Source organism: Bos indicus, chromosome 10 (assembly GCF_029378745.1).
Source record: "Bos indicus isolate NIAB-ARS_2022 breed Sahiwal x Tharparkar chromosome 10, NIAB-ARS_B.indTharparkar_mat_pri_1.0, whole genome shotgun sequence".
Taxonomy (NCBI): domain Eukaryota; kingdom Metazoa; phylum Chordata; class Mammalia; order Artiodactyla; family Bovidae; genus Bos; species Bos indicus.
In genome coordinates this window covers 5110898-5133120 of record NC_091769.1, presented here as the reverse complement: position 1 = coordinate 5133120, position 22223 = coordinate 5110898, and the positions used below count along the sequence as shown (strand labels likewise).

The window sequence follows — 22223 nt, the reverse complement described above, 5'->3', positions numbered from 1 at the left end:
CAAAAACTAATCAAAAGGCAGAGGTGGTTAGATTGGACCAAAAAGCAGTAACAACTATTAGCTATTTATATGTGGTGCACTTTAAATACAAAGACACAAATATGTGGAGAATAGAAAGATAGAAATACACTAGGCAAACAGTATGCCTAAGAAGGTGTCTCTATTATTTACCAGAAAAAATAGACATTAGTACAAGGAAGATTGCTGGAGACTTGAGAGGATAAATGTTGTTTTAATAATGATAAATGGGCTAATACATTAAGAAGGTAGAATAATTTTAAGTATATTATTACACTTAATAAACAGAATTTCAAAATATGTGAATCAAAAACTAACCAAACACAAGGGGAAAATGGTCAAACCCACAATCTTAGTTGGACACTTTAATACACTCAGTAATTAATAGCACAACTGCATTGCTTCAAAGGTGAAGAAAGTCAAAGATCCAAAAGTCGTCAACAGCCATGACCTAATTGACATTTATAGCCAACAATTGCAGAATGCACATTTTTTCCTCCAAATATACAAGGAACATTCAGCAAGTAGGCCATGTGTTAGGGTATAAAACAAGCCTCAATGTAGTTCAAAAGATTGAAATCTTACAGGGTTTTGTTTTCCGACCATAGTGAAGGTAAGCTTGAACTGCATGATAATAAAATGACTTTGTATTAAAAACTGTGGGATGAAGCCACAGCAGTACTTACAGGAAAATTTTTAGCTTTAAATGCTAATGTTAGAAAAGAAAGATTTCAAAAATCAAGTTATCTAAGCTTCCAGAGATGGGAATACCAGACCACCTGACCTGCCTCTTGAGAAATTTGTATGCAGGTCAGGAAGCAACAGTTAGAACTGGACATGGAACAACAGACTGGTTCCAAATAGGAAAAGGAGTACGTCAAGGCTGTATATTTTCACCCTGCTTATTTAACTTCTATGCAGAGTACATCATGAGAAACGCTGGACTGGAAGAAGCACAAGCTGGAATCAAGATTGCCGGGAGAAATATCAATAACCCCAGATATGCAGATGACACCACCCTTATGGCAGAAAGTGAAGAGGAACTAAAAAGCCTCCTGATGAAAGTGAAAGAGGAGAGTGAAAAAGTTGGCTTAAAGCTCAACATTCAGAAAACGAAGATCATGGTATCCGGTCCCATCACTTCATGGGAAATAGATGGGGAAACAGTGGAAACAGTGTCAGACTTTATTTTGGGGGGCTCCAAAATCACTGCAGATGGTGACTGCAGCCATGAAATTAAAAGACGCTTACTCCTTGGAAGGAAAGTCATGACCAACCTAGAGAGCATATTCAAAAGCAGAGACATTACTTTGCCAACAAAGGTTCGTCTAGTCAAGGCTATGGTTTTTCCTGTGGTCGTGTATGGATGTGAGAGTTGGAGTGTGAAGAAGGCTGAGCGCCGAAGAATTGATGCCTTTGAACTGTGGTGTTGGAGAAGACTCTTGAGAGTCCCTTGGACTGCAAGGAGATCCAACCAGTCCATTCTAAATGAGATTGGTCTGGGTGTTCTTTGGAAGGAATGATGCTAAAGCTGAAACTCCAGTACTTTGGCCACCTCATGCGAAGAGTTGGCTCATTGGAAAAAACTCTGATGCTGGGAGGGATTGGGGGCAGGAGGAGAAGGGGACGACAGAGGATGAGATGGCTGATGGCATCACTGACTGAATGGACATGAGTCTGGGTGAACTCCAGGAGTTGGTGATGGACAGGGAGGCCTGGCGTGCTGTGATTCATGGGGTCGCAAAGAGTCGGACACAACTGAGCAAGTGAACTGAACTGAACTGAAGCTTCCACATTAAGAAAGTAGAAGAACTTCCCTGGTGGTACAGTGGATGAGAATCTACCTGCCAATGCAGGGGACACAGATTCCATCTTGTCCAGGAAGATTCCATGTGCTATGGAGCAATGAAGCCCATGCACCACAACTACTGAGCCCACACACCTAGAGTCTATGCTCCACGACAGAAGTCACCACAATGAGAACTCATGCACTGCAATGAAGAGCAGCCCCTCAGCACAGCAGTGAAGACCCAGCACAACCAAAGATAAATACAAGATGAATAAATTGTTTAAAAAAGAAGTTAGAAAAAGAAGGCAAATTCAAACCCACAGTAAATAGAATGAAGGCAATGATAATGATAACAATAGAAATAAATAGATGAAAAACCTGGTCCTTTGTAAATATCAGTAAAATTGATAAACTTCTAGCTAGGCTGATCAGGGGGGAAAATGCAAAGGATATAAGTTACCAATATTGAGCATAAAAAAGAAAATTGGGGATAAGTCTATATGGAGTTTAGAATTTAAAAGATATTAAACACATTTTGAAAGACTTTATGCTAATAAATTTGACAATTTAGATGAAACAGACCAGTTTCACAAGTCACAAAATTAACACGAGATGTAGAAAATGTTAATAGCCTTATGTCTTCCAAATTTTAACTACAAAGCAAATTCTAGGCCCAGATAGCTTCACTTCTATAAACACTGAAGAAAGATGTGGTACCAATCCAACACAGCCTGAATAGAGGGGATGAGAATAGTTCCCGAGTCACTTCAAGAAGCCAATTTTATTTTAATAGCAAAACCAGTAAAAGACTATAAGAATAGAAAACTACAAACTAAGGGGAAGGGGATGACAGAGGATGAGATGGTTGGATGGCATCACCGACTCAGTGGACGTGAGTTTGAATAAACTCTGGGAGTTGGTGATGAACAAGGAGGCCTGGAATGCTGCAGTCCGTGGGGTCACAAAGAGCTGGACACGACTGAGGGACTGAACTGAACTGAACTGAATATCCCTCAAGAATATGTAAAGATTCTTAACAAAATATTGATATGTTAAACCAAACTGTTGAAAAAGAGTAATACATTATAACCAAGTGGAGTTTTCCCCAGGACTAATTTAACATTAGAAAATCAATGAATATAATTTTTGATATTAATAGTACAAGGGAAAATCATAAAATAAGAGGTACAGAAAAATCATTTGACTAATGACCATTCCCAATTAAAACTCTCAGAAAACAAAATAAGGAAACTTTCTCAACATGATATGGGGCATCTATGAAAACAACACAGCTAACATGGTACTTAATGATTATATGTCTGCTTTCAGCACTTTTATTGAGAATTGTACTGAATGCCTTAGCCACTACAATGGTGACAAAAGGAAATAAAAGGCATGCAGATTGAAAAGGAAGAAGTAAAACTCTTTTATTTACAGACATGATTTCTTATATGGAAAACCTTAAGGAATGTATAAAAAAAAGTTACTTGAACTAGTAAGTGAATTTAGCTAGGTCAAAGGACACAGGGATAATACACATACATAAATCAATAGTATTGCTTTATACTAGCAATGAATAATTGGAAAATGAAAAAAATTTTTCCATTTTCAATATAATTTAAAAGCATCAAGTTCTTTGGGATCAAAAGAAAAGTTTTGGGGACTTCCCTGGTGGTTTAGTGGATAAAACTCCATGCTCCCAATATAGGAGGCCTGGCTTTAATCCCTGATCAGGGAACTAGATCCTACATGCTGCAAATACAACATGGTGCAACCAAATAAATAAATATATTTTTTTAAGTGTTTCTTCAAGAGAGAGATATATGTGTAATTATAGCTGATTTGCATTGCTGTATGATAGAAACCAACACAATATTGCAAAGCAATTTTCCCCCAATTAAAAATAAATTTTTTAAAAAGTGTTTACTATTTAAAAAGAAAAAGGTTTGTACAGATGCAGTGGGAATATAAGGAAGGAAACAAATACTTTGAGACCAGAAGTGATCTGGAAGAATTTTCAGACACAGTGATATCTGTGCTGAGTTTTGAAAGACAAGTAACTCTCAAACAATCAAACAGATAATAGTCATTTCAGGCAAAAGAAAGAACCATAAGCAAACATAAAGATAGAAATACTGAGAAAGCATGGCATATTTAAGGATCTGAAGTATTTCTATGTGATTTGCTCAAATGAGGAAGAGAAATCAGGAAGACACTAAATTATGAAGGACTCTAGCTCAGCTAAAGGGCTTCCCTGATGGCTCAGAGGTTAAAGAGTCTGCCTGCAATGTGGGAGACCCGGGTTCAATCCCTGGGTTGGGAAGATCCCCTGGAGAAGGAAATGGTAACCCACTCCAGTATTCTTGCCTGGAGAATCTCATGGAGGGAGGAGCCTGGTAGGCTATAGCTCACGGGGTCGCAAAGAGTCGGACACGACTGAGCTACTTCACTTCACTTTCTAGCTCAGCTGGTAAAGAATCCGCCTGCAATACAGGAGACACCAGTTCGATTCCTGTTGTCTGGAAGATCCCCTGGAGAAGGGATAGGCTACCCACTCCAGTATTCATGGGCTTCCCTGGTGGCTCAGACAGTAAAGAAACAGCCTGCAATGTGGGAGACCTGGGTTTGAACCCTGGGTTGGGAAGATCCCCTGGAGGAGGGAATGGCTACCCACTCCAGTATTCTTGCCTGGAGAATTCCATGGACAGAGGAGCCTGGCAGGCTATATAGTCCATAGGGTTACAAGGAGTGGGATACGACTGAGGGACTTCAGCTTTTTCATGAGTCTTACTAAGGCCTTTGTCCTTTATCCTGTACCTCATATGGTGGGTTTTAAGTGAAAGAGACATGATAATGTGTTTTAGGAGTTGGCCATGGCAGAGGAATTCAGTTCAGACCCTTATAGCTATTTATGTTGAGTTCAGCTAGCAGTAGAGAGGCAGTGATACTCTATGGCTGCTTCTTAGGAATGAGGCATTTGGTTTCATCAAGCAATCCCTATTCCAGGATGAGATGCATGCCAACTTCTCACTTGACTCACTCAGAATCCTGTGTCCAGCTTTGGTACTGTTGACAGTGGTAACCATCACATTTGCTAAAAGAAATAGCGTGGAAACTGTGGTAGCAGCAATAGCATTGGTAGCCCAGCAGTTGCTACCTAATATACCAGTGGCAGTGGTACCCAACCAAGTGAAGAGACACCTGGAAGATAGAGCAATATTATTCCTGGCTCCTGACACAGAGGTTGTTTAAGTACCTCAACTAGCATCATTAGGCTTTGTGAACTGCTTCATCATTTTGCCAAGGAATGGTAGTGAAGATAGAAGATATTTTTGTAATTAATGTAGGCTTGAACTTACACTGGTTAGGTTTATAACTCTTATTGTATTATCCTCCATATCTGACTATAAGCTGATTATACATTGAATGAGGTTGTACATTCCTAGGGCCTAACAGGAAAAGAAAGAAACAGGCCTGGGTTTGAGTGTCTTTCTCTGCTTCATAGCTAAATAATTCGTAACCCTCTGCACTCTAGTTTCCCAATCTGTATAATGGAGATGATAATGCCTTCCTGATGATAAAATGCCTTCCTGATAGGGTAACCGTGAAAATTAAAGATGTATAGAAGTACTGACCATGTTCTTAGCACAAAGTAGATTGTCTTGTACTAGCTTCCCTTCTTTCGCTTCTATTGTAGGTTATCCTATGTATTTGCTTTTCCAAACAAAGGTGGCTTTTCACTTTGACTTAAGGTTGAAATCTTCCCTACTACTCCCCTGAAATCTTCCCTACTACTCCCCAGTCTACTGTGGACCATAAAACATTTCCCTCTGTGCCCTCTGTTATGTGCTTATGGCCTTTGGATAATTTAAGAAGGTATGGAAGTTGGCAGCTTTGACAACAGTGAAATTGTGACCAAAGGAAATAAACTAATACTTATGTTATACAAGATACGTAAATTGTCAATGAAATGAAAAGGTAAAATAGGTTTAGCCTTAAAAGCTAAGCTTTAAGTCCTCTTAGAAAAAGCTAAGACACCCCCTCCCCCACTTAACCTCTTATCTTCTCACAATCCTTCAACAGGACTTCATTTTTTTTTTTTTTTTAACAGGACTTCATTGACTTAACTAGAGAAACCAGACCAAGGGCAAAGGATCGCAGTGGACTCTGTGTGATTGACCTGACAGGATCTGAGGAAGAAAATAGACCTATTGCCACTCTTGACTTGACTCTAGAACCTGTTGCTCCTTCCCAGAAAGAGCCAGCCAGTCTTCAAGCATGTGCCAGCCTCTGCAGCAAAGAGACAGTGGAAGGGTGGGTGGACAGAAGCTCTAGGCCTGCAGCACGGAGAGTTATCAACAGTGATCCTGTGGATTTGGACCTTTTGGAAGAAACAGCATTCGAAGGTCCCCAGCCACCCATGTCTATCAGTGGGGACTCTGTTTACCCAGTAGAGCCGAACTGTAGCTCAACCATATTCAAAGGTGACCTCAGCTTCTTGGCAAGCCTACAACCCTCTTCAAATATTCACTCCCTCCCCCAAACCAGCAATAATAGTAGCAGTAGCAATCAAAGGATACCCTTGCCATGCCCACAGCAAGATGTGCCATACCCACCACAAGCCTTGCCATGCCCACTGCAAGCCTTGCCATGCCCACTGCAAGCCTTGCCATGTCCACCTCGAGCCTCCTCATGCCCACCGCGAGCCTTGTCATGCCCATCACAAACCATGCAGTACCAGCTACAAATTTTGTCTCGCCTGCCTCAAGAAGAGCTGTGTCCTCCTCAAGACATGCCCTACCCTCAGAATGTGCCAGGCCCCCAGCAGGGTATGCCGAGTCCACCTCATGGTTCATCATGGCATCCTCAGCGCTCACTAAGCCCACCTCAACACTCACTGGGCCCACCTCAAGATGCACCAGCTCCACCTCAGAAGATATCATATCTGGAAGATGTGTCCCATCTACAGGATGTGCCACAGTCCCTGGAAGACATGCCACAGACACCACAAGATATGCCACAGTCATCAGGAGATATGCCACTGTCACCGGTCAGCATACCACAGTCACCAAGAGACATGCCACCATCTCTGGTCAGCATGCCACAGCCACCAGCAGATGTGTCACAGTCACCTGTCAACGCACCTCCATCACCAGGAGATGCGTCCCCGTCACCAGGAGATGTGCCGCCGTCACCAGGAGATGCGCCGCCGTCACCAGCAAGTGTACCGCATTCATCTAGAGAAGTCTCATGCTTATCAGGAGATGCCCTTCGTTCACCTGGGGACATGTCACGCTCATTGGTAGACATGCCACCCACAGTTGGACAGTTGGCTCATTTACCAAAAATCAGGCCTGCCTCTCCCCAGAATGACATACAGAACCATGACACCCCTATGGATGTCTCGGCTCCATCCTCTCCAAGCTCCTCTCCCAGCCCACAGTCCCCAGAGTTTGAGACTTCCTTAGAGAAAGTTCCTTGGCTCTCTGTCACAGAAAATCCAGCCAGAAAAGAGAGATCACTGTCAGAGCCTGTCAACCCCGGGTGTGCCCTGATACAGACACAGATACCGCAAGGCGGGTTGTACAACAGACCGTGCCTACATAGACTGAAGTACTTCTTACGACCTCCGGTGCATCACCTCTTCTTCCAGACACTAATACCAGATAAAGACACAAGAGAGGTGAGCTAACATGCCTTCCTTGGGGATCAAGTGTCCTTTGTACAGGCCTTGTATATGCTCCAGGGGGTCCACACATGAGAGAACAGGACCAGTTGAGTTTCACATTGTTAGAAATGTGCACTAAAGAACTGATGCCATCCCATGTAGAATCAGGTCCGGGTTCAAATTCAGCCTCACACTTAGAAACCAGCATTGGAGACATCACTTTTTGTAGTTCAGTCGCTAAGTCATGTGTGACTCTTTGTGACCCGATTGACTGCAGCGTGCCAGGCTCCTCTGTCCTCCACTATCTCCCTAAGTTTATTCTGATTCATGTTCATTGAGTAGGTGATGCTATCTAACCATCTCATCCTCTGGTGCCCCCTTCACCTTTTGCCTTCAATCTTTCCCAGCATCAGGGTCTTTTCCAATGAGTCGACTCTTTGCATCAGGTGGCCAAAGCATTGGAGTTTCAGCTTCAGCATCAGTTCTTCCAATGAATATTCAGGACTGATTTCCTTTAGAATTGACTGGTTTGATCTCCTTGCAGTCCAAGGGACTTTCAATAATCTTCTCCAAGACCACAGTTCAAAAGCATCAGTTCTTTAGTGCTCAGCTTTCTTTGTGATCCAACTCTCACATCCATCCACGATTACCGGAAAAACCATAGCCTTGACTAGATGGACCTTTGTGGGCAAAGTAATGTCTCTGCTTTTTAATATGCTGTTTAGGTTGGTCATAGCTTTTCTTCCAAGGAAAAAGTGTCTTTTAATTTCACAGCTGCAGTCACCATCTGCAGTGATTTTGGAACCCCAGAAAATAAAGTCTGTCACTGTTTCCATTGTTTCCCCATCTATCTGCCTTGAAGTGATGGAACCAGATGCCATGATCTTAGTTTTTTGAATGTTGAGTCTTAAGTCTGTCATTAGGGAACTGCAAAAAAAAAAAAAAAAATCACATCTACTAAGATGGCTCTAATAATATTTTTATTTAAATATAGTTGGTTTACAATATCATGTTAGTTTCAAGTGTATAGCAGAGTGATTCCATTATTTTTTCAGATTATACTCCATTATAGGTTTTCACAAGATGTTGAATATAATCCCCTATATAGGGGTTTCTATATAGAAAACCCTCCAATGTGCCCCTCCAATGCAGGGGACATTGGTTCAATCCCTGGGTGGGGAACTGATATCCCACATGCCATGGGGCAACTAAGCCCATGTGCTGCAACTCCTGAGCCCATATGCTGTAGAGCCCACATACCACAACTAGAGAGAAGCCCATGTGTTGCAACTAGAGAAGCTCATGCACTGCAACTAATAGGGGTTTCTATATAGAAGCCCCTAAAAGCCGGTTTCTAAGCTATATAGTAAATTCGCCCAGTAACTTCTTAGCCAGGCTCTATGCTGCCACTTCATTCCTTAATTAAGGACCTTAATTCCTCTGAGTCTTTGTCTTTAGCTCTAGAATGGGTCATAACGCCTGTATCATGTCATTGTTTGGCTTAAAGGTAAACACATAGACACATGAAGCAACCTCTCAGGGTTTATAGGAATGTTATATGAATAGTAGTTCCCCTTAAGGATAAGGGCATTAGAACAATTTATAAACCTTATCTAAAATTTGTAGAGCTCTCCATTTGTAGGCAAGATCAGTTCTGGGTGTTCTTTGGAAGGACTGATGCTGAGGCTGAAACTCCAGTACTTTGGCCACCTCATGCAAAGAGTCGACTCATTGGAAAAGACCCTGATGCTGGGAGGGATTGGGGTCAGGAGGAGAAGGGGACGACAGAGGATGAGATGGCTGGATGGCATCACTGACTCGATGGATATGAGTTTGAGTGAACTCTGGGAGTTGGTGATGGACAGGGAGGCCTGGCGTGCTGTGATTCATGGGGTCGCAAAGAGTCGGACACAACTGAGCGACTGAACTGAACTGAATGAATAATACAGTTTCAAGATCATAAAGTGCATCACACGTAAAATAGTCACCAAAGCAAGATTTTTGTTCTTCTCTTGCTCTTAATTCTTGTTACATGCTATTTACAGTGTTGGTTTCTCATTAGTGAGACCAGAGGAGTTACACTCAGGTGGCTTGAGACATAAGAAAGCTAGCTGGACTTCTTTCCTCCAAAATGCTAACTGCCCTCTCCCTAGAAGGGCAATTCTGCTGCTGCTGCTGCTGCTGCTGCTGCTAAGTCACTTCAGTCGTGTCTGACCCTGTGCGACCCCATAGATGGCGGCCCACCAGGCTCCCTCGTCCCTGGGATTCTCCAGGCAAGAACACTGGAGTGGGTTGCCATTTCCTTCTCCAGTGCATGAAAGTGAAAAGTCAAAGTGAAGTCGCTCAGTCGTGTTCGACTTTTCACGACCCCATGGACTGCAGCCTACCAGGCTCCTCCGTCCATGGGATTTTCCAGGCAAGAGTACTGGAGTGGGGTGCCATCGCCTTCTCCAAGAAGGGCAATTCTAGCCATCACTATTTTACTGTTACACATAAACTGTCAAAATTTTGTCTGGTATTTCAAAATTAATGCTTATTCTCAGATTTTGAAATGCTTGCTTGCTTAGTATAAAACATTTTAAAGTATATAATGTTAAAAAATAATTACCCACATGATGTTATCAATCAGCATTTATTAATATTAATAGTTGGGTATATTTCCTTCCTTTTGGCCTTTTTGTAGGCACTTTAAATTTTTTAATAACTGGGAGTTTTAACAAAATATATATTTATTATTGTTGGTTTTGTTGTTTGTAGAGAGTATGAATGTAGAGGGTAGCAGTGAAGTAATAGCACCATATGAAACCAACTTCTGTCGCATGACAAGTACTTTCTCTCTAAATCTGTTTCCTTATGTATGAAATAGGAATAATAATAACATGTATTTCTCAGAGTTGTGAGAATTAAGTGAGAATGAATTAGATGTTAAAAAAATTATTGTTATTATACTATTCCCATATCAGACATTTGTTTTTCTTCTGATTATTTGTCTATTACAGAAAAAGTGAAAAATATAAAGGTACATACAGAGGAAAAAGTATCCATCATTTCACCACCTAGATAATGGAAAGTTTTTTCATACACTCTCAGTCTTTATGTGCATACTGTTTGAGGGTAGGGGCAAGGGGTGAAGCAGCTTAATATTTACTGTTGACTAAAAAAAAAATCAACAGAATTAAATTCTTCTAACAATAAAACATATTTAAAACATCTTTCTTCATCTTTTTGTTTTAGTATCTGATATAGTATCATAACTACCCCTAAATATCTTACCACCCTCACTTCAGAAGCAACTTAGGCTAGCTCTTGATTCTTGTACTTTCCTTTCTATGCTATATTTTAGTAGATGAAGTCATGTTTACATGTAGAACTTTGAATTCTTATTTAACTTAATATAAGCATTTCCCATATCATTAGAAGTTTTTTAGATAAGGCTTTCCAATCTCAGTTTTTCTAATTATGAATATTTCAAATGCTGTCTTCAACTTTTTCTAGGACCTCTTGCATTTTTGTCTATAGAAACCTATCCTAATTTATTTTCTTTTTATCTCTACAGAACAAGGGTCAAAAATTAGAACCTATCCCTCATCGAAGATTAAGGATGGTAACAAACACCATTGAAGAAAATTTCCCCTTGGGGACTGTGCAGTTTTTGATGGACTTTGTGTCACCCCAGCATTACCCGCCCCGAGAAATTGTGGCTCACATCATCCAGAAAATCCTGCTCAGTGGCTCTGAGACTTTGGATGTTCTAAAGGAGGCCTACATGCTTCTCATGAAAATTCAACAGTATGAACCTTGGCTTTTGGCAAATCTTTTAGGGAACCTGGACTCAGGGCACAATTTTCTCTTGCCTAAGATTTATTCAACTAAACATTAGAGAGGGTGACAGTATATTAATATTATTTGGATTGCAAGTGACAGGAAACTCAATCCAAACTGGCTTTAACAAATGATAAAAGAGAACTTAATGACCCATGTTACTAAAAACCTAGAAACCTAGGAGTAAGATGTGACTTAGTTCAGCTCCAAAATGGTTACCAATATCCATTTTTCAGCTGTACTTTGCTTTTGTTTCTAGGCTTCATATGGTGGCTTTCTCAGACACTCTTAATACAAGAGAGCATCCATTTCCTTTATAATCACGTTAGAGTTCTGAAATTGAGTTTTACAAATTTTAATTGGCATGATATAAGACATGAGTCTGTCTTTGAGCCAGTCATGTGAACTGTGGGACAGAATATCATGATCAGTTCAACATGCTTCATAAGCTTCATCCCAGGGTCCTAATGGGTGAAAGCCACTGGGCTAAGAGTAATAGTTGATTTCTTCAAGGCAAATTTGGAGTGCTAATGCCTCCCAAAAGAGAAGTAGATATTAGGTAGCCAGCAAAAGAAAATGAAGTTCCACTTCCCTCAGAGACATGGGTGGGAAAGAGGGTGGGCAAGAACACTGAGGATAAGAAGAGGCTTCTTGCTTCTGTCGTCTTCTATTGTTTCTATTGTCTTCCAGATCCCATCCTTCCTTCCACTGAAATCTCCAGAATTCTAACTGCTATCACTTGACTTTCAGGCTACATCCAGCTAATGCCAAGACAGTGGAGTGGGACTGGAAGCTTCTCGCTTATGTCATGGAGGAAGAGGTAACAACAGTTTGCATGCAGAAGTCTTTTGCAGAGGAAGTTTTAACTAGAAACAAAAGTGACAGTAAATCTGGTAGTACAGTCTTTGCCATTTAGCAAGACTTCTTTTAGCTTTTACTCCACAGATCCAGACCAAAATATTTTTATTGAGACGGTATGTGCTGTCTTCCAATTCGAGATTGAATATACTCATTTATCCCTCCCCTTCTTAAGATTTCACTTAAAATAACAGTAAATGAATAGAAGTTATGAACCTATGGCACTGAAAATAAGGGGAAAGATAACAGATTTGAATGAAGACTGGAAAAGCTAAAGGAAATGTAAAAGTGATGACTGATGAAGCTAGGCAGCAAAAGCTACAGGCTAGAACACAGGCTTGCCAAAAAGGAAGGAAATCTGCCCTTTAGAACAGAGAATTTTTGGACTTCTTCTATGGGCTTCGCTGGTGGCTCAGAGGGTAAAACGTCTGCCTGCAGTGTGGGAGACCTGGGTTTGATCCCTGGGTCGGGAAGATCCCCTGGAGAAGGAAATGGCAACCCCCTCCAGTACTCTTGCCTGGAGAATCCCATGGACAAAGGAACCTGGTAGGCTGCAGTCCTACCAGAGCCTGGTAGGCTGGTATCGCAAAGAGTCGGACACGACTGAGCGACTGAGCGACTTCGCTTTCACTTTCTTTCAGTGTAGAGTTGGTGCTCCAGAGAAAAGTCTACATCCTGACCTTTAGAGATCCCTGAGCTTAATTGCCAGCTTTCTGTCTACTTACCCAAAAGAACATGGATGGAACAAATTATTGTCAATTTAGTATTCTGTAGTCAACCAAGATATTGATCAAGTGTGAGGCTAGAATAAAGACATTTCCAGACATGTACAAGCTTGAAAAAATATTTTCAAAAGAATATACCCCATTTCATAGGTTACTTGAAGATATGCATACAAAGAATAGGGGAGAAATCAAAAGAGAAAGAGGCATAGGATCCAAAAGACACTGGATCTAATCCAGAAGTATAAGAAAGAGAAGTCCTGAGATTACCACAAATAGTAGACCTAAAGTCACTCCAGATTGGTGCAAAAAAACAGGGCTTTAAGAAAAGGATGATCTGGGAAATAACCACCAAGATGGTAGACGAGGACACTCCAGGCCCTTGTTCCCCAATGGAGACACCAACTTAACAACAATATGTGGACCAGAATACCTTTGTGAAAACTCTAGAAACCAGTTGAGACGTTGCAGTACCCAGGCCAAAGCATAACCAAGAAGGGACTCCATTAAAAGGAGTAGGAACGTTTTTGGTATTTTTGTGTGTCCATGCCCTTCCCTGTACCCAGCCTAGCACAACGCTACTGGGAGGAAATCTCCCACACCCTGGCTTCCCTCTTGGGATGGAAACAAAGGAGAGAACATCAAGTCCAGTGTTCTGGCTTGTTATGGGGATAGTTTTTGTCTCACCTGACTCAGAACACTATTGAAAACCCTGGCTTAGTTTTCTGGCTGAAAAAAAAGATGAGCACTGCAGCATTTTAGAGCTTCAGAGAGTATGCATTTCCATAAACAGGTACTGGGGGAGTAAGAGACTGTCAGCTCTTGAGAAGAAACAAGGGCAAGCTGCTTGGGGAGTTAAGACAGATAAAAGCATACACACAAGCTCAGAGAAAACACATCTCCAGAAAAGTTCTGAGAGCACTGAGAACCTTTAGCCAGATTGATTGTTAAGGGCCTTGCCCTGCATGAACTCAGTGCATAAAGACTGGGAAAGTTGGTTGTTTTTTTCAAATGTTTAAATCTCAAAAGAAGATTACAAGGCACACAAAGAAACAGGGAAGTGTGGCCCAATCAAAAAAGTGAAATAAAGTTCCAGAAAGTGACCCTAAAGAAATACAAATCTCTCAACTTCCTGAGAAAGAATTTTTTAAAACCATCTTAAAGATGCTCAAGGAGCTAAAAGAGAACACAAACAAAATGAAGGAGGAAAATGATGCATGGACAAAATGAGAATATTAAATTTTTAAACTGTAGATAATATATTCTGGAGCTGAAAAGTGTAATAACAGAATTGAAAATTTCTCTAGAGGAGTTCAACAACAGTCTTGATCAGGCAGGAGGAAAACATATCAGTGAACATGAAGAAAGGTCTTTGAAATCATTGAGACAGAGGATCAAAAAGAAAACTGAAGAAAATTGATGAGCACCTGTGGGACTATGGTGCATCATTACGTGTACGGACCACATGTACATTATGGGAGTTCCAGAGAAGGAATAGAGGCGGGCAGAGAGCCCAATGACCAAAGAACCTCCCAACTCTGAGGAGAGAAATAGACACACAGACTCATGAAGGTTAACACCAGTGAGGATAAACCAAGGAGACTCACAGCAAGAAACATTATAATCAACTGTCCAAAGTCAGACTTAAAAGCAGCAAGGAAAAAGTGAATTATCACATATAAGTGAGTCTGTATAAGTCTCTCAGCAAATTCTCAGTGAAGCCATGTAGGTCAGAAGGTAATGGGATGATGTATTCAAAGTTCTAAAAGAAAAAAGCTGTCAACCAAGAATACCATATCTGGCAAAACTTGCCTTCAAGAAATGAGAATGAGCAGCAGGAGAGAAGTGACACATTGATACAAGATCCTCAATAAGATTTCTCATCAGAAATGAGGCCAGAAGGTAGTGGGGTGATATATTTGAAGTGCTAAAGAAGAAAACTCAACCAAGATTCCTGTATCCAACAAAACTGTCCCTCAAAAATGAGGGAGAGGTAAAGAAACTCCCAGATAAACAAAAGCTGAGGGAATTCATTCCCACTAGTCCTACTCAGCAGGAAACGCTGAAGGAAGTCCTGCAGGGTAAAATGAAACACTAAACAGTAACTTGAAGACATATGAAGAAATAGACGTTAGTAAAGATAAATACATGGGCAATTATAAAAACTATTATGACAGTGATTTGTAACTCTACATTGGCTATCTATAATGTATTAAGTGACTAACACTTTTTTAAATTATTAATCTAAAAGCTAGTGTTATTTAACTTTGTAACTCCACATTGTATTTTCTACATAATTTGAAAGATTGAAAAGAACTGAAAAGAATTATTGAACCTCCCTGGTGGTCCAGTGGTTAAGAATCTGCCAGCCAATGAAGGGGGCACAGGTTCCATCCCTGGGCTGGGAAGATCCCACATGCCATGGGGCAACTAAGCCCTTGTGTCACAACTACTGAGCCCGTGCTCTAGAGCCTGCAAGCCATAACTACTGAAGCCCACGCGTCCTGGAGAGCATGCTCTGCAACAAGAGAAGTCGTCACCCACACATCGAAACTAGAGAGTAGCCCCCACTTGCAGCAACTGGAGAAAGCCTGAGCTCAACAGTGAAGACCCAGAGTAGCCAAAACTAAATAAATAAACCAAAATTTTTTTAAAGAATTATTAGTTTATTTTTGGTCACAATAAAGAGCTGAGCTTTTGTGTGTTATTGAAGTGAACCTAGTATAAATTCAAAGTATGATAATTTTAGAATGTTAAATGTAATCCCCATGGTAACCACAAGGATACTAGCTATAGAATGTACAGAAAAGGAAATTAGAAAAGAATGTAAGCATTTCATTACAAAAAAAAAATCAACTAAAGGCAAAAGACAATAATGTAGGAAATGAGGGACCAAAAAACTATAAGGCATTTAGAAAACAAATAGAACAAGGCCAGAATTAAGTCTCTCTTTATCAGTAAAAGGAAACCAACAAATGCCTGCCTGGCTTTGGTAAGGTTCGGGTGATCACCATGTAAATCATGAGGAGACTGAGACTCGGAGCAGTAAGTTAAATAAGGAATGGGGCTGAGTTTCAAACAAACAAATAAATCAGGTCTCTGCATCACCAAAGCCCATGCTCTTTACCTGCACTAGCTGGGCTTCAGCAATTAGGATCATTTCACCTGTAACAAAAAACCCAGCTCAGAGTTGCTTAAACAACAGACTGTACATCAGCTCATGTTACTAGAAGTTTGGCAGTCAGATGAAGATCATGGTGGTTTGACCTAGCAGCTTAGCAGTCATTTTTCTGTCTCTCTGTTCAGATATACACAGCTTAGGGCCTATCCTGAGAGTGGGGTTCATCACTGAGGTTCAGTGAGAGAAAGACTGACTTTTCAAGCTCTAGGATTGCCTTGTTTGCCCTGTTTTGTAATGACCTAGGTTGCTTGCTCTCTCCCACAGGCTTCTCTTTTAGATACAGACACACTTGTTGACTCATGCATCTTCCCTTGACTTGGTATTTATGAGAGCCCAGTGCTCAGTGTCCAGGAGACTGAGAGCAAATACTTATTTACTCATTTTTTTCTCCCCAAGGGACAAAACCTGCCCGGGCGAGTCTTCTTTCTGCGTTATGTAGTACAGACCCTGGAAGACGATTTCCAGCAGATCCTGAGGAAGCAGCGACAGCACCTGCAGCAAGCCATCGCAAGCACTGTGCTGTCCTGTGACAAGCAACCCCACAATGTCAGGTAATCAGCCATCTGAAGCCTGGGATGACAAGAGTCATCAAGTCCGGAGAACACAACAGGTGGATGAGATTGTCTAGTAACTAGATAATGTAACAGGGATAGTTATTATTACTATAAAAGTGAAAGTGTTAGCCGCTCAGTCATGTCTGACTCTTTGCAACCCCATGGACTCTAACCCACCAGGCTCCTCTGTCCATGGGATTCTGCAGGTAAGAATACTAGAGTGGGTTGCCATTCCCTTCTCCAGGGGATCTTCCTGGCCCTGGGATCAAACCCAGGTCTGCTGCATTGCAGGCAGATATATAGACAGTCCTAGAAAAAAAAGCCTCAATACCAACTCTGTGTCAGGTGCCAAAACTTGTGTGGTTTTTCCTCCTGAGACCATCAGACTTCCTTTAATCTATTTCAGTATTGTTCAGACAGCCTCAGGAGATACAGTGGAAAACATGAACTTGTGTAAAACTTCACAGCTGCTATAAGCCTAAATTTATTTCCACCCCTGTGAGTAACCCAGGATAAACCTCATTTGTCACTACTACTTTCTGAGAACTCTTTTATGATAATAGGTTACATGGAACAAGACACAATAAGGGAGCAAACACATGTTTTTAAAAATAAAATCTTCCACTGTTTCCACTGTTTCCCCATCTATTTCCCATGAAGTGATGGGACCAGATGCCATGATCTTAGTTTTCTGAATGTTGAGCTTTAAGCCAACTTTTTCATTCTCCACTTTCACTTTCATCAGGAGACTTTTTAGTTCCTCTTCACTTTCTGCCATAAGGGTGGTGTCATCTGCATATCTGAAGTTATTGATATTTCTCCCGGCAATCTTGATTCCAGCTTGTGCTTCTTCCAGTCCAGCGTTTCTCATGATGTACTCTGCATAGAAGTTAAATAAGCAGGGTGACAATATACAGCCTTGAAGTACTCCTTTTCCTATTTGGAACCAGTCTGTTGTTCCATGTCCAGTCCTAACTGTTGCTTCCTGACCTGCATATAGGTTTCTCAAGAGGCAGGTCAGGTGGTCTGGTTCCCATCTCTTTCAGAGTTTTCCACAGTTTATTGTGATCCACACAGTCAAAGGCTTTGGCATAGTCAATAAAGCAGAAATAGATTTTTTCTGGAACTCTTTTGCTTTTTCAATGATCCAGAGGATGTTGGCAGTTTGATCTCTGGTTCCTCTGCCTTTTCTAAAACCAGCTTGAACATCTGGAAGTTCACGGTTCACATACTGCTGAAGCTTGGCTTGGAGAATTTTGAGCATTACTTTACTAGCATGTGAGATGAGTGCAATTGTGCAGTAGTCTGAGCATTCTTTGGCATTGCCTTTCTTTGGGACTGGAATGAAAACTGACCTTTTCCAGTCCTGTGGCCACTGCTGAGTTTTCCAAATTTGCTGGCATATTGAGTGCAGCACTTTCACATCATCATCTTTTAGGATTTGCAATAGCTCAACTAGCTTTGTTGAGCCATCACCTCCACTAGCTTTGTTCGTAGTGATGCTTTCTAAGTCCCACTTGACTTCACATTCCAGGATGTCTGGCTCTAGGTGAGTGATCACACCATCGTGATTATCTGGGTTGTGAAGATCTTTTTTGTACAATTCTTCTGTGTATTCTTGCCACCTCTTCTTAATACCTTCTGCTTCTGTTAGGTCTATACCATTTCTGTCCTTTATTGAGCCCATCTTTGCATGAAATGTTCCCTTGGTATCTCTGATTTTCTTGAAGAGATCTCTAGTCTTTCCCATTCTGTTGTTTTCCTCTATTTCTTTGCATTGATCACTGAGGAAGGCTTTCGTATCTTTCCTTGCTATTCTTTGGAACTCTGCATTCAGATGCTTATATCTTTCCTTTTCTCCTTTGCTTCTCACTTCTTTTCTTTTCACAACTACTTGTAAGGCCTCCTCAGACAGCCATTTTGCTTTTTTGCATTTCTTTTCCATGGGGATGGTCTTGATCCCTATCTCTTGTACAATGTCACGAACCTCCATCCATAGTTCATCAGGTACTGTATCTATCAGATCTAGTCCCTTAAATCTATTTCACACTTCCACTGTGTAATCATAAGGAATTTTATTTTGGTCATAGCTGAATGGTCTAGTGGTTTTCCCTGTTTCTTCAATTTAAGTCTGAATATGGCAATAAGGAGTTCATGATCTGAGCCACAGTCAGCTCCCGGTCTTGTTTTTGCTGACTGTATAGAGTTTCTCCATCTTTAGGTGCAAAGAATATAATCAGTCTGATTTCGGTGTTGACCATCTGGTGATGTCCATGTGTAGAGTCTTTTCTTGTGTTATTGGAAGAGGGTGTTTGCCATGACCAGTGCGTTCTCTTGGCAAAACTCTATTAGCCTTTGCCCTGCTTCATTCTGTATTCCAAGGCCAAATTTGCCTGTTACCCCAGGTGTTTCTTGACTTTCTACTTTTGCATCCCAGACCCCTATAATGAAAAGGACATCTTTTTTAGGTTTCCAGTGGTCATGTATGGATGTGAGAGTTGGACTGTGAAGAAAGCTGAGTGCTGAAGAATTGATGCTGTTAAACTGTGCTGTTGGAGAATACTCTTGAGAGTCCCTTGGACTGCAAGAAGATCCAACCAGTCCATTCTAAAGGAGATCAGTCCTGGGTGTTCTTTGGAAGGACTGATGCTAAAGCTGAAACTCCAGTACTTTGGCCACCTCATGCGAAGAGTTGACTCATTGGAAAAGAACCTGATGCTGGGAGAGATTGGGGGTAGGAGGAGAAGGGGACGACCAAGGATGAGATGGCTGGATGGCATCACTGACTCAATGGACATGAGTTTGAGTGAACTCCTGGGGTTGGTGATGGACAGGGAGGCCTGGTATGCTGCGATTCATGGAGTTGCAAAGGGTCGGACACGACTGAGCAACTGAACTGAATTGAACTGTTTTGAGAAATCTTTTATGATAATAGGTTACATGGAACAAGATACAATAAGGTAGCAACACATGTTTTTTCTGTAAAATCAGGGCTAAAGCTTCTGGAAGCTTCAGAGTGGGAAACTACCATATCCTTATAAAAGTAGGGGGAAATGTGGTTTCTAGGGTAGGGATCTCAGACTAGAATTTTCATCCTGGAACTACCCCCTTCTTTTGCTTCTTTTGGAAACCGTTCTCTTCATCACTGAGATTTTTGTCAGTCATATACATTCTCATATGTTCTTGCATATTTGTTAAGAATAGTTTTCACAGGCCAATATGGGATATTGACTTATAATTCCTTTAATTAAAAAAGAAGGACATTTTATTATGTTTTTGAGTATCAGCCAGCTGGGAAAATTGAGGGCAGAAGGAAAAGAGGGCGTCAAAGGATGAGATGGCTGGATGGCATCACCGATTCAGTGGACATGAACTTCGGCAAACTTTGGAAGATGATGAGGGCTAGGGAGGCCTGGCGTGCTGCAGTCCATGGGGTCTCAAAGAGTCACACAACTGGGCGACTGAGCAATAACAATGACAACGGCTTTTTCTCCCTAGGTTTGCCTGCTTCCATCCATTTCCGTGGATGTAGCATTTTATGTAAAGTTTAAATGTTAATTATAGGGGTAGAAAATCAGTAAGTAGAGAAACTACAAGAGCACAGGATAGCGTAACTGGGTGTAAAATTGAAAAACTTTTAAAAGAGAGTGGTGGTTAAGTCAGTCTCCATGTGGCCCCTTAAGGGATTTTCTTTTCTTTTTAACTGTGCATACAAAGAGTAATCTAGTTCTACACAATTTAGGAAATATAGTTGTCGCCAGATGACCTCACCCACATTTTCTTTTCCCACAGGGGTAACTGCTTTCAACTCTTTCATTTAAGAGATTCCTTGGATTTAACTTCTTCATGGCTGAGTAACTTGCCTGTGTTGCTGATGTTTTATTGTTCAGTTCACTACAGTCGCTCAGTCGTGTCCAACTCTTTGCAACACCATGGACTGCAGCACACCAGGCCTCCCTGTCCATCACCAACTCCCGGACTTTACTCAAACTCGTGTCCATTGAGTTGGTGATGCCATCCAACCATCTCATCCTCTGTTGTCCCCTTCTCTTGCCTCCAATCCCTCCCAGCATCAGAGTCTTTTCAAATGAGTCAGCTCTTCACATCAGGTGGCCAAAGTATTGGAGTTTCAGCTTCAGCATCAGTCCTTCCAATGAACCCTCAGGACTGATCTCCTTTAGGATGGACTGGTTGAATCTCCTTGCTTGTCCACTGTTAGCTGTAATTGACTATTATTGACTATTGACTCCTCACCTGAAAATGAGGAGTTAGCTCTTTTTACTCTCTCCCTCTTCACACACACACACACACACACACACACACACACACACTTCCCAGCCCCCACACCATAATATAGCTGAATCAGAATTTTGTTTAGATCAGTATTTGATGTTCTGATCACTATAACTGTGTGCTAGTCAGAGTTGAGCCCAGTACTAAACTTGATTACTTTTCCTTCCACTCATAACTTTTTGTTTTCCTCAGAGTTAATAATTGCCTCATTTTTAGTTTCCTCCTATTCTTTTGTATATCAGAAGTCAACCACAGATTCTCTGCCGTTTGATTTAAATATCCTGTCAAGATGTTTGTTCACACTTATGAGGTTCTTCTTTAAGGTCTGTGGTAGAGTACTTTGACCTCCTTTAACCTGGATTGGCTGTCCTCTTTGCCAAGTCTCTATCATAAATGTGAAATTCCCTTCACCTGTTCCCAGTGTTGGATGTGTTTCATATCTTTTCTTTCTTGGTTTACTCCCTTGTTTTGATGGATCAGTCTCCAGTAGCTTCTTAGAAAGGTATGTGGGAAGTAAAATTTGAGTTTTTGTATGTCTGAAAATATCTTTATCTTCCACACATTGATTGATGTGAGTATAGATATTTAGGTTACAAATAACTTTTCTACAGAATATTAAAGGAAATTTTCCAAATTTCCCACTGTCTTCTAGCTTCTTGCTGTGAAGAAGCCATAGGCTACTCTGATTACTAATTCTTTGTATGCGCTTTGATTTTTTTCTCTGGATGTTTGCAGAATCTTCTTTTTTCCCAATATACTTGTTTTAGGTCTATATTCATCTGTTATGCTGGACATTCAGTGGGCCATTTCATATCCTTCATTTCTGGAAAATAGAGTTTTCATTGCTGTTACCATATTTTTAATTTCCAAGAGCTCTTTTACTTTTTCTTTAAATGTTCCTTTTTAAACTTAGTAAATAGGAATCTGTTCTTGTCTTTTTCTTTCATGGATCTGTGTCTTTTCATATCTTTGATGTTACTAATAATAGCTTTTGTTTTTGTTACTTTTCTGTATAATGTCTGTTTTCTCCAAGTTGCTCTTTTGAGGAGAGAGACGGGTTGGTTTGGGTTTTTTTGCCTTAATCTCTTCTGTTAGAATATGTCCATAGATGTTTGGAAAAATCTGGTGCTCTATTCTTGTTTAAGGGCAAAAAGCTGATGTGTTCACAGCTGATGGAAGCTCTGAATACAGGTAAGGACTTGTCACTTCTGAAAGACAGGTGTGGGAAGATGGCGAGGATCTCTGCTCTGAGCACGCGCAGGTCCACTTACCGCCCCTGTTTCTGCTTTGATGCCTTTGTTTCCCAGCTGTGCCTGAT

General features: G+C 41.0%; 1 protein-coding gene across 2 annotated transcripts in view; it reads left to right on the top strand.

Moving 5' to 3' along the window:
• Positions 1 to 22223, top strand: part of SIMC1 (SUMO interacting motifs containing 1) — an 83702-nt gene that overhangs the window by 31249 nt on the left and 30230 nt on the right. The window contains exons 2-5 of one of the 2 annotated variants that reach the window (XM_019968042.2): positions 5919 to 7490; positions 11032 to 11264; positions 12048 to 12117; positions 16455 to 16609. In XM_019968042.2, the coding sequence (XP_019823601.2) occupies positions 5919 to 7490; positions 11032 to 11264; positions 12048 to 12117; positions 16455 to 16609 (2030 nt within the window). Of the gene's footprint in view, positions 1 to 5918; positions 7491 to 11031; positions 11265 to 12047; positions 12118 to 12141; positions 15923 to 16454; positions 16610 to 22223 lie in introns of those variants that run through there. The other variant, XM_070796838.1, reaches the window with a different exon arrangement.